Source organism: Hibiscus syriacus, unplaced genomic scaffold (assembly GCF_006381635.1).
Source record: "Hibiscus syriacus cultivar Baekdansim isolate YM2019G1 unplaced genomic scaffold, ASM638163v2 tig00116995_pilon, whole genome shotgun sequence".
NCBI lineage: Eukaryota > Viridiplantae > Streptophyta > Magnoliopsida > Malvales > Malvaceae > Hibiscus > Hibiscus syriacus.
Genome location: NW_024063511.1, coordinates 1008901 through 1023263, shown reverse-complemented (window position 1 = coordinate 1023263; position 14363 = coordinate 1008901). Strand labels below are relative to the sequence as shown.

Genomic DNA, 14363 nt, shown 5'->3' with positions numbered 1-14363 from the left:
GTCATCTTCAACCGAATCACTCTTATCTTTTGTGGATTTGAGAGCAACTCCAATGTTTTTCTTCTTCTTCTTCTCCTTTGGTGTCTCTTCAATCTTATCAAGGTCCACCTCATCTTCAAGCATCATTTCATGAGTGAGGAGTGAACATATTAGCTCTTCAAGAGTTAAGGACGTTAGGTCCTTAGACTCGATGATTGTCGTCTTCTTTGATTGCCACGATTTTGGAATGGAGTAGACTAACTTCCTCACAAGCTTTTCATTTGAAATGATCTCTCCATATGATTTGAGACCATTGACAATCGTTGAAAATCTATTCATCATAGCTTTGATATCTTCATTTGGTTTCATCCTGAAATTTTCATAGCTATGCGTTAGAATACTAATTTTAGATTTCTTTACCTCATCGGTACCTTCATGAGTGACTTGAAGTTTGTCCCATATTTCTTTGGCGGTTGTACAAGATAAAACTCTTTCGTATTCATCTGGTCCAAGAGCATAAAATATGATATGGATGGCTTTGGAGTTGAGCTGGAACATTTTTGTCTCTCCTTCACTCCACAATCTTGGATGAGTGAGAGGCTTGATGTATCCTTCTTCTAAGACATTCCATGCTCCCATGTCACTTGCTTGAATGAAGTACATCATCCTATTTTTCCAATAGGCATAGTTAGCCCCATTGAAGAAAGGAGGCTTGTTGACGGACATCGAATCGAGACCGGAGTCGAAGTTTGAAGTAGAGGCCATTGATGACTTTGATTATCGATGTAACTATTCCCGAATCGATTCAAGAGGCGATTAAACCTTCAAATGAGTTAGGTTCTGATACCAATTATTGAGTTAATCGATTGACGAATATGGCCAAGAGGGGGGTGAATTGGCAATTAAAATTTTGGTGGAAGCTTTTGCAGAAAATTGAAAGAAATTTGCACAACGATTTAGAGTGGTTCGACTTTCTCAACCAAAGTCTACGTCCACTACCTTAGCTATCCACACTAAGGATTTTTCACAAATTCACTAATTTGTCTTTCTTTTGAGAAAAAAGAGTAACCTTACAAACCCTCAAGAATTATACCCCAAATTCTTGAGAACACTCTCTCCCAAAGAGAACAATACAAATTTGCAAACTTACAAATAAATCCTCACAAGGTAGATTGTTTGCACAATTCTAGAACAAAGAAAATAATACTCAAGAATGAATACAATTGAGCACAATAAGTGTTCTTGAAAGCAAAATGAATATTGAATGAAAAATAGGCTTGAAATGCTCAAACTTGAGGTTTGATACTTTCTCTTTGATTCTCTCTTGATTCTAGTTACTTGATGTTTCTTGTTATTGATCAATGGCTTCTAAGCTTGCTTAAATACACCTTGAATCACTTCTGAACGTTGGAGATCATTAATGAAGTTTTTGGATCCGTTTAAGTGTGAAAACAATTAATATTTCTGCTTGGAGCGTGGGGGGAATCGGTACCCCTAATGGGGAATCGGTTCCCTAAGTATAAAATTCAAATATTTCGACCGTTGAATAGTGGGGGGAATCGGTACCCCTTGGGGGGAGGAATCAGTTCCCTTTGAGCAATCTGGAATTTTTGTCTTTGAAATGGTTCGAAATATTTTGTAAAATCGTTGACATTATTTTAAGATTAAAACTTAATTTTACACTTGAGTAAGGATTTAAAATGAACTTTGAAATACTTTGAGTAATATTTTGATATTTGATTTAATATATCGAATATGCTTAGAAAAATTATTTTCAAAATTAAAATTCTTTTAATTTATTATATCAAAACATCAAAATGTTTTCAACATATATATATATATATATATATATATATATATATATATATATCATTAATCTCATATGGAGACAATACAAATATTCCTACATGTAATGAATAGGAAAAGAGAATCAAACTTTGTGAAATATACAAATGAAAATAATAAACTAAAACTACAAAAAAGTTAAAAGTTAACAAAAGTCCGATGAAAATCTGTCCGAGGAACTAAAAAAGTGAAGGTACATTCAATTGGGGTCAGATCTCCATCAACTTTAGAACAAACCAAACCAGAACAACTAATGGTCTCAGCTGCCATTATTCTTATCCTTTTTATAGTACTAAAATAGTCTTGTTTTAATTCTAGTCTGGTCCCAACCCTCATTTCATCATCATTATCTTCTTTAAACACACTATCCAACCTACAACACTAGCCGTGCAGGTTACACTACGTACAGCCACTTTCAATGTAATAAGAACTCCTTATCTGTCATCTTTTACCTTGGAAATCCAATTAAAAACTCCAAAAAAAATGAATCCCAAGTCCCATAATGAAAGATTTTGTATTTCAGAAACGATATTAGCTTGATTTTTTTAGATTACAAAGATCCCAAGAAACGAAAGACAGTAGCTTTTTGCTTGTGAAAAAGTCGATTATCAGGCCTAGGGTCTATAGGAAAAGATGCAAAATAGTAGAACTGTTATTAATGTATCTACCGAGATTAACTGCCGAGCCCCATGAATGCCATAGCTTGGGAATCCCGATGAAGCTATGAAATGGGAATTGTCGTTGTTCAAGTTCCCATCTTCCCCCAACTTGGCCGTGGAATTTGGCTCGAGCAAAGTGGCACCTTTTTGACATGGTTTTACTCCATAAGGAGCATTAGTTGTCGGTGTCATTGACTCGACCGGATAGCAGAGATTCGGGTTGTTCCAAGCCCCGAAACGTTTTCCCATTTTCCCATAAAAGACACGGGGGAATTGGAGCACTCCTGTCAGATTGTTCCCGTTTAGATAAAGTGCATTAAGATCAGGCAAAGATGCAAGCTTCGGTGGGAGATTGCCTGTGAGGTTATTACCAAGACCAAGATACCTCAGTCTCTTCAATCCAGATAGTGATTTGGGTATTTCACCTATCAAGCCTGTGTTAGTGAGATCCAAAACGACAAGATTTTGCAAATTTTGCCATTCCAGGCTCATAATGTCCCCACCGAGTGGGTTGCAAGACAACATCAACTCTTCCAAAGAAAGCATGTCCAGAACACGATGGCTCAGTCCACCTGAAAACTTGTTGTGTCTCAAGTCCAAAAGGGTCAAATTCTTCAGACATGCAATATGTGCAATTAGCCTCCCTTTCAATCGGTTGTTACTCAAATCAAGCTTCAACAGAGATGTCAGACCACCAAGACCTATAGGTAAATGACCAGATAGTGAATTTCTACTTAAATCCAAGATTAACAGTTCCTTTAACATTCCAAAACTATCTGGGATTTCACCAGTAAACCTGTTTCCCGCCAGGACTAGTCGATTCAAGCTAGTTAAGTTGCCAATACTGGTTGGTATTTCTCCTGTTAAACCATTCTCTAGTAAGACCAAAGATTGGAGCTTTTTGAGGTAACCAAAACCAGTAGGAATTTGGCCTATGAGACCTGGATTGGACCGAAACTCTAATGACACCAAACTCCCAGCAAGTTTTTCCCAGTCATCGCCGGGGATGGTAACTGAATGTCTGCTAGGAGATATGAAACAACTGAAAAGGCTGAGAGATTTCAAGTGCTTAAGCTGGAAGAGTTGTGGCCTAAATTTCACATTAGTGGCACAAGCAAGAGAGTTGTCATGAACAGGACCAATGCTTAAAGTAGTAATATACCATAAGCCACCTATAATATCACAGGAGACACCCTGTAGAAAAGAAATAATCAAAGAGATTACCACTTAATCAAATAATTAATGTGAATCAAACAAGATGTGTATTATGTATTAAACTCAATCCTCATGGTCAATATTATTAAATACAAGCAAACATCAACCATACTACTTTTTCTCTGAAATATCCAACAGTGAGATAGTAAATGCAATTCCACCAAGGTTACTACTTAAAAACCGGAAGGTAAACCATACCTGTATAGGAGTCCAACCACAAGGATCCGGATAGAGATCTGAGCCGTTCCACCAATTACCAACAAACCCTTGTATGGCAGAGTACAAAGCAGCTTGCTCAGCCTTCTCCATGGGAGCTACTACTGCTGATTCTTCGGTATTGTCTGCTTGGCCACAGCACCAAACACCCAAGCATAAAATGCAAACTGCCAAAACGAAATGATTGCCACTGATAAGCATCCTCGTTGTTAGATAATTCAAGGCTAAAAAAGACGGGGAAAAAAACAAAGTGCAGCTTGGCTTAAACAACCCCAAACGTGGTCTTTGAAAACAACCGAGGAAAAGGAATGAAAATATATAATATTTGTCAAGAAAAGGTAAAGAAAAAGACAGGAGAAGAAGGGGAAGGGGAAAAAAAGGGAGTCGAAAGCCAGAAAGTGTTAGGGAATGTAAGTATGACACAGCTTCGAAAGCCAGAAAGTGTTTTTGAGAAAGCTTAGAATAGTATGGTAGAGTTTAAGAGTGAAAGATGCAAAAAGATGGTAAAGTGAGAAAGAAAAGGGAAATGGAGAGAGGTGAGCACAGTAAGGGAGTAGGAAGAATTTGGTTCTATGTGGGTAAATAGGAAAGCTAAGATAAGAATATAGCAGAAACAACACAAAGTTCTATATAAAGCACGGTTGTCCGAGCCAAGAAAGTAAGAGCAATAATAACAAGATTAAAGGCAGTAGAAAAAAATAGAAACTGGAGGGGATTTGGCATTGAATACTGAAAATCTGAAGCTGAAAGCGATAGGAAGAGTGACCCTTTGTGTGTTATTCTTATACGGCTCCACTTTGGTATATGCACTTTGCAGCTCCTTGTGAATCTTTCCACAAGACTACTTAGGGTTAAGTGCATTGTATGTACATACATACATGCACAATTACAACTAATAATTACTGATCATTGTTATTACCTTTTTCATTCAGTTAATGTAGTGCCGGAGATGGGACGTTTAAAGTTAGAGAGGGTGGTAGTTGAGGGATTTATAGGTGGAGATGACTGAGACCATATAGGTGTTAAGCTCGCAGGATCAGATAGGGAGATGGGTTTTGTTTTTTGCTTTATGTTGTTAGGGATTGGGAAGGAGGGGACCATTTTCCATTTTCCATATGTCCCTCTCAAGGGGAAAGGCAAAGGATCTGTAATGGTAAATGCGATGCAACAAGACAGTTGAGTTTTTATATCTGCTTTGCTTTTTCTGTTTTTCTTTTACTTTTGGGCGGGGTTTTTTTAAAACAGTACTTTTTCTGTTGCTGCTGAGACTCAGACGTTCAGAATGAGAGAAGGATGTGATGCAATTGCGAGGACAAAACAGCATTTGACTCGGTTGTTAAACTTGGGATACATGGCAAATATCAACCAAATATGTACGTGTGTGGCTAAGTTTGCTATAATTACATCTTAGTTTTATTATTATACCAACTTTCTTGATTAAAATGAAATTTTGGGATATTAAAGCAAGCAGGAAATCGAACTTACTTTCAAATTTATTGTGGAATATTTAATCCTCAAACTGGTTCATTGAATTTCTTTGCATGAGAACGACTCACTCGAGAGTAAGAGAGACATGTTCATATATTAAAATATTGAATGGCATGTCATAATCATACTTTGACTTGACCTCCACTCCATGCTAGCAGCGCTCGGGCAATGTAATCGATGAAATTAATCTTTTTTAGACCACTAAACGAATATCATTCCCTTGGAATTTGACTAAGGTACCTTGAAAAGGCACATATGCATCCAACTCTAACTAATCAATCAAACAAACATGCATCCACAGTCTTGCATTGCAATCCAACATAATTTCCAGCAACGGTGTAGAAGGCAAAATTCGGCTCTGCAGTAATTTTGCACATGGGATAATGATAAAAATGAGGCAAAACTTACTTTCAACTAAAGAATTTAGTGTACAAAATGAACTAGAAATTAATTATTGTTGCCACTTGCACATGATACTTTCCTATCGGGAAATCCAAACAGGAAACATTCTTGCATAAGCCACACAAAAGATAAAATGCAAAGCTCAGAAGCTAAAGCACATTCTGGTTACCTTATTGTGTCAAGGTCTAGCATACAATCGAGTAATCCGTCTCCAGTCTCCAAAGAAGAAAAAACAAGACAAAATACGAGCCTTCATGAGGTAAAAAATGTCCAGATTTTCTTTCCAATTGAGACATCACCTGGATGTTCTATCTCATCATCATCCTCATACTCTTCATCATCCTCGTTGATTTTGTCCCCACTCTCGTCTTCATCACCATTTTCAGCTGTAACATTTACTTTCTCAATCAAATCCACATTCTCAACCGACTTTGCTGCTGTGTCGTTATCGACATCTACACTTGTTTTGATCTGCATAATAAGGTTTGAGGTAGTGTAAAAAGAAGACTGACGATGGAAATCATATCATCCCAACACAAATGGTTTAGGATTTACCTTAATTGCCTTGCTTTCTAAAATCTCCACACGTTTCAATGCCGTGACCTGCGCTAAATTAGATCTTCTGTTCCCAGTATCCACTTCTCCCTCCAACGAACCATCATCAGGCTCCTTCCTATTTCTTCTGTTCTCAGTATCCGCTTCTCCCTCCAACCCACCTTCATCGGGCTCCTTCCTAGTCTTTGAGACATCAGATGAGGCTTGTGCTGCTATGGCTGTGGCTGTGACTGTGACTGTACTGTAAAAATATTTATAAAATTTTAGAAAAAACCAGGTTAAATAGAAAAATGGTTTCCTCCACAAAAGAAACTTTCTATTTTACACAATTAAATGGAATAATGGACAACAATATCCTCCAGAAAGATCCTTTCTATGGAACATAATTAAATATGCATAAACGGTTCCCTTATATGCAATTAGGCATTCAAGTATTGTAAACATTCACCAACACCTGAAAACACAGATCATAACATTCAATGTAACGAATAAAAAATCAGACTTGAAAATTTCAGTAACCTTCTATGTTGTGGAGGATTTTTGTTGTCTTTCATATTTATCTTGGCATGTACCATTGTATTCAAATCTGAACAATATAATCGCGCTTGCACCATAATTCAACACAGACAAGTATGAAATGACCTCCAAACTTAAGCATAAGTTGTCATTTAAACAGTAATTAACAAGATCGGGAACATCCCTTTTTGAAAATTTTAAGCAATAAGAATGTCAAAAAACATACGACCAAAAAGTTTTTTTCTTTTTACCACTTTTAATCCATTAATTCCACGTCCAACACTATTATATGCAGCTAAATAGTATGACTGAATCCCGAAACTTCAATCGTTTTATTTGAATCCTAAACAATGTACTGATATATAGTTCTTTAGAGAGGACCGGAAAGTGCTGATGTGAGAATTAACTCAATTTATCCATAGTTATATATTTATAACATGTAATAAATTATGGTATACTATTATATAATATCATATACTATATTTAAATTTCACCATTTTCCCCTCAAAAACAAAAGAAATAAGCTCAGCAAATCAATTTAACAACTAATGCTTGTCAAGAGACACTTTTCATTCCAAACATATATTTTCCAATCCAAGAAAGGAGAGTGGTAGCCGAACCATCTGATCTGCAGAAGAGCCTCAAAAGGGCTGATAAACCCATTTTTATTTCAATATTAACAGCCAATCCAGTTACAGGCTCGGCAGAAGCAAGTTTAACACTCAAAGCCAGACATAGAACTTAAAAAAACTCAGAATAAAATTCTTTTAAAAGAGAATTCTATAAAACGACAAATCAGCATTTCTTCCATTTCAATTAATTAAACGGGAAAATTATGAGAATCTAATCAAAGAATCTCACAACATTAAAAGCAACATTGTATGACATATTCCTAGAAGTCATTGAGAATAATACATATACAATAAAATGGAACTTACCCCTGGATCGCCTGAAATTGTATCGGTTTTCTCCTGGGGTTGGGAGGCCGGGAGCAACTGTTTGTTGCCTCTTCCTTCTCCCACCAGCCGTGACACTCTCAGAGTGTCCTTCACTATCTGCGGCATTCAGCTCACTAACTTTCGAATTTTGTGGGAGTTGCCGCTTTCTTGCATTGCTGCGTGCTCTTGCTCCCTTGGCAGTATGGCTAGAAACACCAGCACTTTCTTCACTGATATGGCTGGTTTCATGTGGCTGCACCCTCGTACTAGGCTCAGGCCCTTCAGGGAATTTGCCGAGGAATAGTTTTGCATCTTCAACTACAGCCTTCACAGAGCGTGTTCGACCCAGTCCAGATTTAGGTTTCCTTCTAGGTTTGCGGTGATTGCGGTGATCACTCTTCTGCTCTGACTGCAGAGAATCTTCAGGAATTTCTTGCACCTTACTCTCACTAAAGCTCTGATCAGCAGATGGGACAGATTCATCACCCAGCTCTCTCGCCGTATTAGGTTGGAGCAATTGGTTATGGATGGAGTCACCTGGAATCCCTAAACACAGCTCTCCTGGCTCTTCTTGAATACCAGCTCCTGCTTCTGCAGCGGTAAGCATACTAGGCCCATCATCTTTACTTTCATTTCTCTTAGTCGGTGAAATGTTAAAAATCTTAGTGCATTTGCGAAGCCAGGATATGCGCCCGGCAGATTCGGGATATGCCGCATCCACTTCAGGAGATCTCTTGATATTTGTAACACCAGAACCACCTTGATGACAGCTTAAGGTTTCATCAGCTAGTCGAGGAAGAGGGATTTCCCTATCCTGCAAATCAGGAATTTGGAAGTTAGAGAGTACAAAGTCCCTAGTAACTTCTCCGCAGTTCTTGCATGACTTGTACTTCTCAACAAATTCAGGAAGCTATGTCTTTCACGGATAAACAATTGCCGCTGGTCTTTGAGTCTGCTGCTAAGGATACCAAGTTGATCAATATCCTTCTGCATTTCTAGCTGCTGCTCTTTCAGTTTATCCCTGTTAACTACAACTTCATTTTTTTCCCTTTCCACAGCACGCCTCGCAGACTTTAGTTCTTCCCCTTCCCTCCCAGCATCTTCTTTTGAGCATCTCAAACTAGCAAGTTCTCTCTCCTTCACCTCCTCAAATGTGTCAATCCTTTCTTGCAGATCTTCTGCATTTGATCAAATCTATTCTGCATATCAGTTTCAAGATTCATTTTCTGCACCTCAAAATCTTGAAGCATTTTAATTCGCTCATTCTGAGCTTCTTCAAGTAAAATTGATTTTCATGCTTCATTGTGGCTTCAAGGATTCTTTCCGCAGCCTGACTGATTCCATTTCCCTAGAATATAATCTGCATAGCGGATTCTTCTTTCTTCAATCTTTCTTCCTCTGAATGTTTGCAAATTTACAAACTTTTCCTTGTCTTTGTCAATTTGCTTTTGCAGCATAATGATTTCAGCTCTTTTTTCATCCAAAACATCCCACTGTTTCTCAAATTTTCCATTTGCTGTTTGAGGTCTTCATGTTCCTTCAAAAGTAACTCCTCCTGACATCTGCAGTTGACTATCTGCAGCTTCAATTCAGACTGCAGTCGGATATGTTCAGCCCTCTCCTGTTCAGTAATCTTAAGCTTTAAAGACTCTTCTCGAATTCGTAACTCTTGTTGACTAGTTTCAGAACCTATCTTATCAATCTCATCTTTGAGGGCCTGTAAGTTCTCTCTAGTAGTATACAGCTTTTGCTTTCCAACTGCAACCTTTTCTCCTCAGTTTTCACAAATTTCTCTTTGTCCTTGACTGTTTTCAACCTCGCCTCAAGGTCCTTGTCTTTCTCCTTCATTCTCTTCAACTTCTTATCCAGTCCCTGTTCTTGCTTCCTCAACTTTTCTTCTTGTGATTAACTTCAGCTTCCTGCTGCTTTACTTCATGTATCTTGCTTTCTAGTTCCTCATCAACAGACTTCCTCTTTTCTTCCAGTTCCAATTCAAACTCCTGCATTTTAGAATCTAGAATAACCCTTTGCTCATCGATAAGTTTCTGAATCTCCACCTATAAAGACCCAAGGAATTAAAGAAATTGAGACATAATATCATACACATCATACAAAAAAAGACTAATACATTCAACAATGTAGCCATATACAAAAAAAAAAGACTTAAGCATCTGTGCTTTAGAGAATACTTGGTGATTTTCAGACACCATTGTTCGTCAAAAAAAAGGATCATTGCAACTTGCAACGGTAATAAAGCACATGTGATGTAAATATACAATCATTTATCAAATTTGTAGTGCCTAATTACAGTTCTTTGTATTTATCAACAAAAAAAAGTTAACTACAATCACTATGGAAACTTTTAAACCTTGAGTGATGAAAGTTTTAGCATTACTATCATTTCTTTCACATCTTAAGGTCTAATGAATGCAAATAGGATACCACAATCAAGTTAATGTGCCACCAAATTCTTCATGATCCAATTAATAGCATGCTGATTCTCTTAAAGGATGCTTACCTTAAAAAAAATAGTCTCAACCAGCAAAGACTTATACATGCTTGTGTTTCTTATGCATGGAAAGTGCAGACAATACAAGGTGCCAAAAGAAATGGTAAGATACCACAGATATTGAAGCAAAAAAAAGAGTAACAAGGAAATATGGCATTTTTTGCATTATTTACAAGCCAAGATAAAATGACAAAATTTATCTCACCCTTTCTCTAGCAGTAAGCATTTCTTCCAATGCAACTAGATCCTTCCCTTTTGCCTCTAGGGTGCTTCTCATGGACTCAACTTCCTACAATATTTAACAAAATACAATAATCAGAGTTCAGGAACAAACTCAGAATAAAATAATCACTAAATTAGGCAGAAAAACCACCTTTTCTTTTGAAACCAAGTCTGCAAAACGTTTGCCTATATCATCTTCCATCTCCTTTAACTTCAATGTGGATAAATCAATATTTTTGCAGCTCTTCAAGGCTCTTCTCTTTCTGCTTGAAAAGGCTTTCACTCTCATTTGCCTTTTCCTCCCTCTGGTTGAGCATTCTCCGAAATTCAGTCAAGCTCTCTTCTCCTTTCTTAGTCTCTTCTCCACTCATTCAAGTCTTCCCTCTGTTTGTAAAAAGTTGCCTGATGTGCTTCTCGTCTAGAAGTAGTTCCAAATGCATGAGATAAATTATCATGAGAAGTGAGCATAATACAAGAATGTTCAAGTCAAACAACCATCTGAACACATATTAAAAAGTTGATTAAGAGGAATACTCTGCAACTAAGGAGAGATGCTCTCTTTGGAGCACACTTTCACGAGCCTCTATCTCCTGCAATTTCATTTCCAATTCTGAACTTTTTCTATTAGCCTCTGCAAGCCTACTATCAGCATCACGGAGCTTTTTTTCCACCTCTAAAGATTTTCCTTCAATTCCGGAAATCAATGCATTTGCATTAGCCAACTTTGTATCAGAACTAAGCTTAACCTGGACATGTTCTTCTTGTATATCACGCAATGCTTTTTCAAGCTGCAACAAGAGATATGACCATAATACCAATTTCAATAAGTTAGAAAGACGGAGGATTAGACAGGTGAACAAATAATGAGCATTAAGGATGCTTCTAAACAGAAACATTATATTCAGTTGTATAACAATGAAAACGGAAGAAAAGGCATACATCTACCACACACTGCTTTTCAGCAGCTAAGGCTTTTGTCAAGTTCTCCTCTCGTTTTTCAACTTCAGATAATGCAATCATGTTTGCCGCCTGCTCACGTCTGAGGATCTCCTCAAATTCAGCAAGTTCTTGCTTTAGTTCTTCACACTTCGATGTCCATTCTTTTTTCTCAATGAGGAGCAGTCCCTATTGTACTGATAATTAAAAAGCTACAAAGAAATACAAGCATCAAGCAATGAAAAATCATTAGCAGACTTATATGCGCAGCTTCAATCAGGAACTCAACATAATCCCACAACAAACAAAGAATAAAGCTCAACCGTACAAAGTCAACTGCATAACCAATTGAGATGATGACATTTAATAGTATCACATAATAAAGTAAAGAACAGAGAGGATTGATGTTTCACCAATTTCCATGGAGCACAATCATCTATGTTAAACATTGGTATTTTAAGGGACTCGGAAAGCAAAATCCTTGGGTCTTTCTCACTTGCTGTTGGTCCAGGTCCTCCTCCATTAGCTGAGATGAAAGCAATAGAGAAAGGCATTGAATTTTTTCTTTCGTCGGAATGGGCGACTCAAGGAAGGTTAATTATTGAGAGCGATTGTAAGACAGTGGTGGATTGGATCTTACAACCGATTTCTTCTCCTCCTTTCCTTAGGGCACTGGTTCTAAAAATTGCGTCCTTAATCTCGGAGAGGGCGTTCATTATTAGACATATTCCGAGGAATTGTAATTGTGAGGCTGATACCTTAGCGAAACAGGGGATTGGCTGATCACACTTCATAGTTTTAGAGGTCATTCAGTGGGGTTTTGGGTTATTGTGGTTGTAGGGGATGGGGTAGTTTCGCTGGTTGTGATAATTGGTCTGTATTTTTTATGGTGATTAGTCAGTCTGTGGGGTGTATCTTATGTACTATCTTCTCTTGAGAAATAAAATCCTAAGGCACTCTTTTCCTCCCTTCACTGATTAAGGAACTTTCTCAAAAGTTCCATTAGTCAAGAAGGGGGTTCTTATGAGGCCTGTATTTCTTATCAAAAAAAAAAATCTATGTTAAACATTTGAATTACAAAAGAGGGCAGACAAGTGAAGTTCAACAGAAAGATTAATGTTTCACCAGCACTGCAATGATGCATGGCCACTTGAATAATCAATTCAAATCACTAAGGAGGGCTGCCTGTTGATGGGTATTAGACTCCTACAATGTGAAGTATGGGAATGTTCAATATGTATGACCTTGAACCTGAGTTTACAGGTGAAATGATTCCCCAACATGAAGTTGAACACATAAACCCCAGGTCCCAATAAGCAACCTTAGCTTACCAAAAACACTAAATATTTTTATATGTAGGTGAAAGAATAAACAAAAACATTCAACATGCACATAAACTGGTTAGGACCTAATAGAAGACCAGTTGAGTTGTGATCAAATGTCCTAATTCCTAAATGTCCTTCTACCTCACATATACAGCATCAACTAGCACATAGCAGCCGAAGATGGTCAAGTGTAGACGACCAACGCGGCGAAGGCCAAAACAGATAAACACAGTACAAAGTCAGTGTTGTACTGAACTTAAAAATGCTAAACAGCAAAATAGCCGCAAAAATATGACAGTAAATTCCTTTAAGTAGCGGTTAAGCTCAAATATGTACATACCACACATGGATTGTTTTTAGCCCCAAATCTTTAGTTTATTTTGTACAAAAGTTAAAACTCTAAATTTAAATTTCTACAGGAAAATATTGTCATTCAATAAACTTGTTTATGCAGCGGATGATTCCAACAAAGACATTTGAACTAAGAGCAAACATTATATAAATTAAGAACAACTTACCTCTCCTTCGAGATTGGAGAGCCTTTCGACAAGGGCCTCATGGTCCCGCCTTTCCAAAGCGGCTTCATCCAACAACCAACTTCCTTGAACCGCCTCCAGTCCTCCATGTCCTCGTCTTCCACCCCGACGTTCAGGGGCCCCTTGCTGCTAAGAGAAGCAACAGGAGGCGGTGGCACTTTCTTAATATCATGGACAAAAGCAACAGCCTTTCCTTTCCCGCGACTGCCACCACTGCTAGTGTTCGGAACCCCCGCCGATTGCGGCTCAGTGGGCGGAGTTAGAGTTAATGCAGGCCACGCCTTCCTTCTCTGCGTGATCATATCACCAAGAACAATAGTGGAACAAACAAAGAAATTGAAGGAAATTACACTGTTGAAAACCCTAAAGACGTTAAAATTATACTTTGAGGAGCGGACAGGTTTCGATCTGATTCCTTGGCTTTTTGGTTTTCTTCCTAAAAGAGAACTATTATCGGGTTCTCTTGCCTTGGTCTGGCCGAGTCGGGCACTATACACATTCAATGAATTACTATACAGAGTAAACTATCAAAACAGTCATCCAATTTTTAGCATGTTATCAATTTAATCACTCAAACAAAAAAATTGCAACCGAACGTCACCCAGTTTTTAAATGCTATTAAATTAGTCATCAGTATTACAAAATTGTTAAACACTTAATAACATCTTATTATTACAAATTAAAAATAATTAATTTTGTTGTCATTTATTTTAAAAACTGTTTATTTTCAAATTTGTAACAAATTTTTTTGTTAGATGCAGGTGGTTGTATGCTAAAGGCATTCTCATATTTTTGGGCTTGATCCCCGACCTTTAAAATCATTTTTTTAATTTTTTTATTTTATAACAATAGTTATTCACACAACTGAGAGCATATATTTCACCTGAAGGAGGATAGGAGTTAGGATTAAGGAACTATTGTCTTGGAACAAGGTGTGCATATCTTTGGCAATTGTTGGTTCCTGTAAACTCTAAATGGGTTGCGTGGAAGCAGGAGTACATGTTAAGAAGGGAATGTGTGTG

The 14363-nt window shown here is 37.5% G+C and overlaps 1 protein-coding gene and 1 pseudogene across 1 annotated transcript; both read right to left on the bottom strand.

The window, feature by feature from the left end:
• Positions 1-2369: 2369 nt before the first annotated feature.
• LOC120193343 (piriformospora indica-insensitive protein 2-like) lies at positions 2370-4683 on the bottom strand. Its single transcript, XM_039195853.1, has 2 exons — positions 3897-4683; positions 2370-3677 (listed from the first exon to the last, which is right to left on the bottom strand). Exons 1-2 carry the CDS (start codon positions 4113-4115, stop codon positions 2439-2441), a joined length of 1458 nt encoding a protein of 485 aa, XP_039051784.1. The 5' UTR covers positions 4116-4683; the 3' UTR covers positions 2370-2438.
• A 1102-nt stretch (positions 4684-5785) lies between these two features.
• LOC120193342 lies at positions 5786-13798 on the bottom strand (annotated as a pseudogene).
• Positions 13799-14363: the final 565 nt, after the last annotated feature.

Excerpts from the sequence above, each read along its gene's own strand:
- LOC120193343 (XM_039195853.1), bottom strand. The coding sequence starts at position 4,115 with ATGCTTATCAGTGGCAATCATTTCGTTTTGGCAGTTTGCATTTTATGC. Across the intron at positions 3,678-3,896 it reads GTGGTTGGACTCCTATACAG|GGTGTCTCCTGTGATATTAT; the intron begins GTATGGTTTACC and ends TCTTTTCTACAG.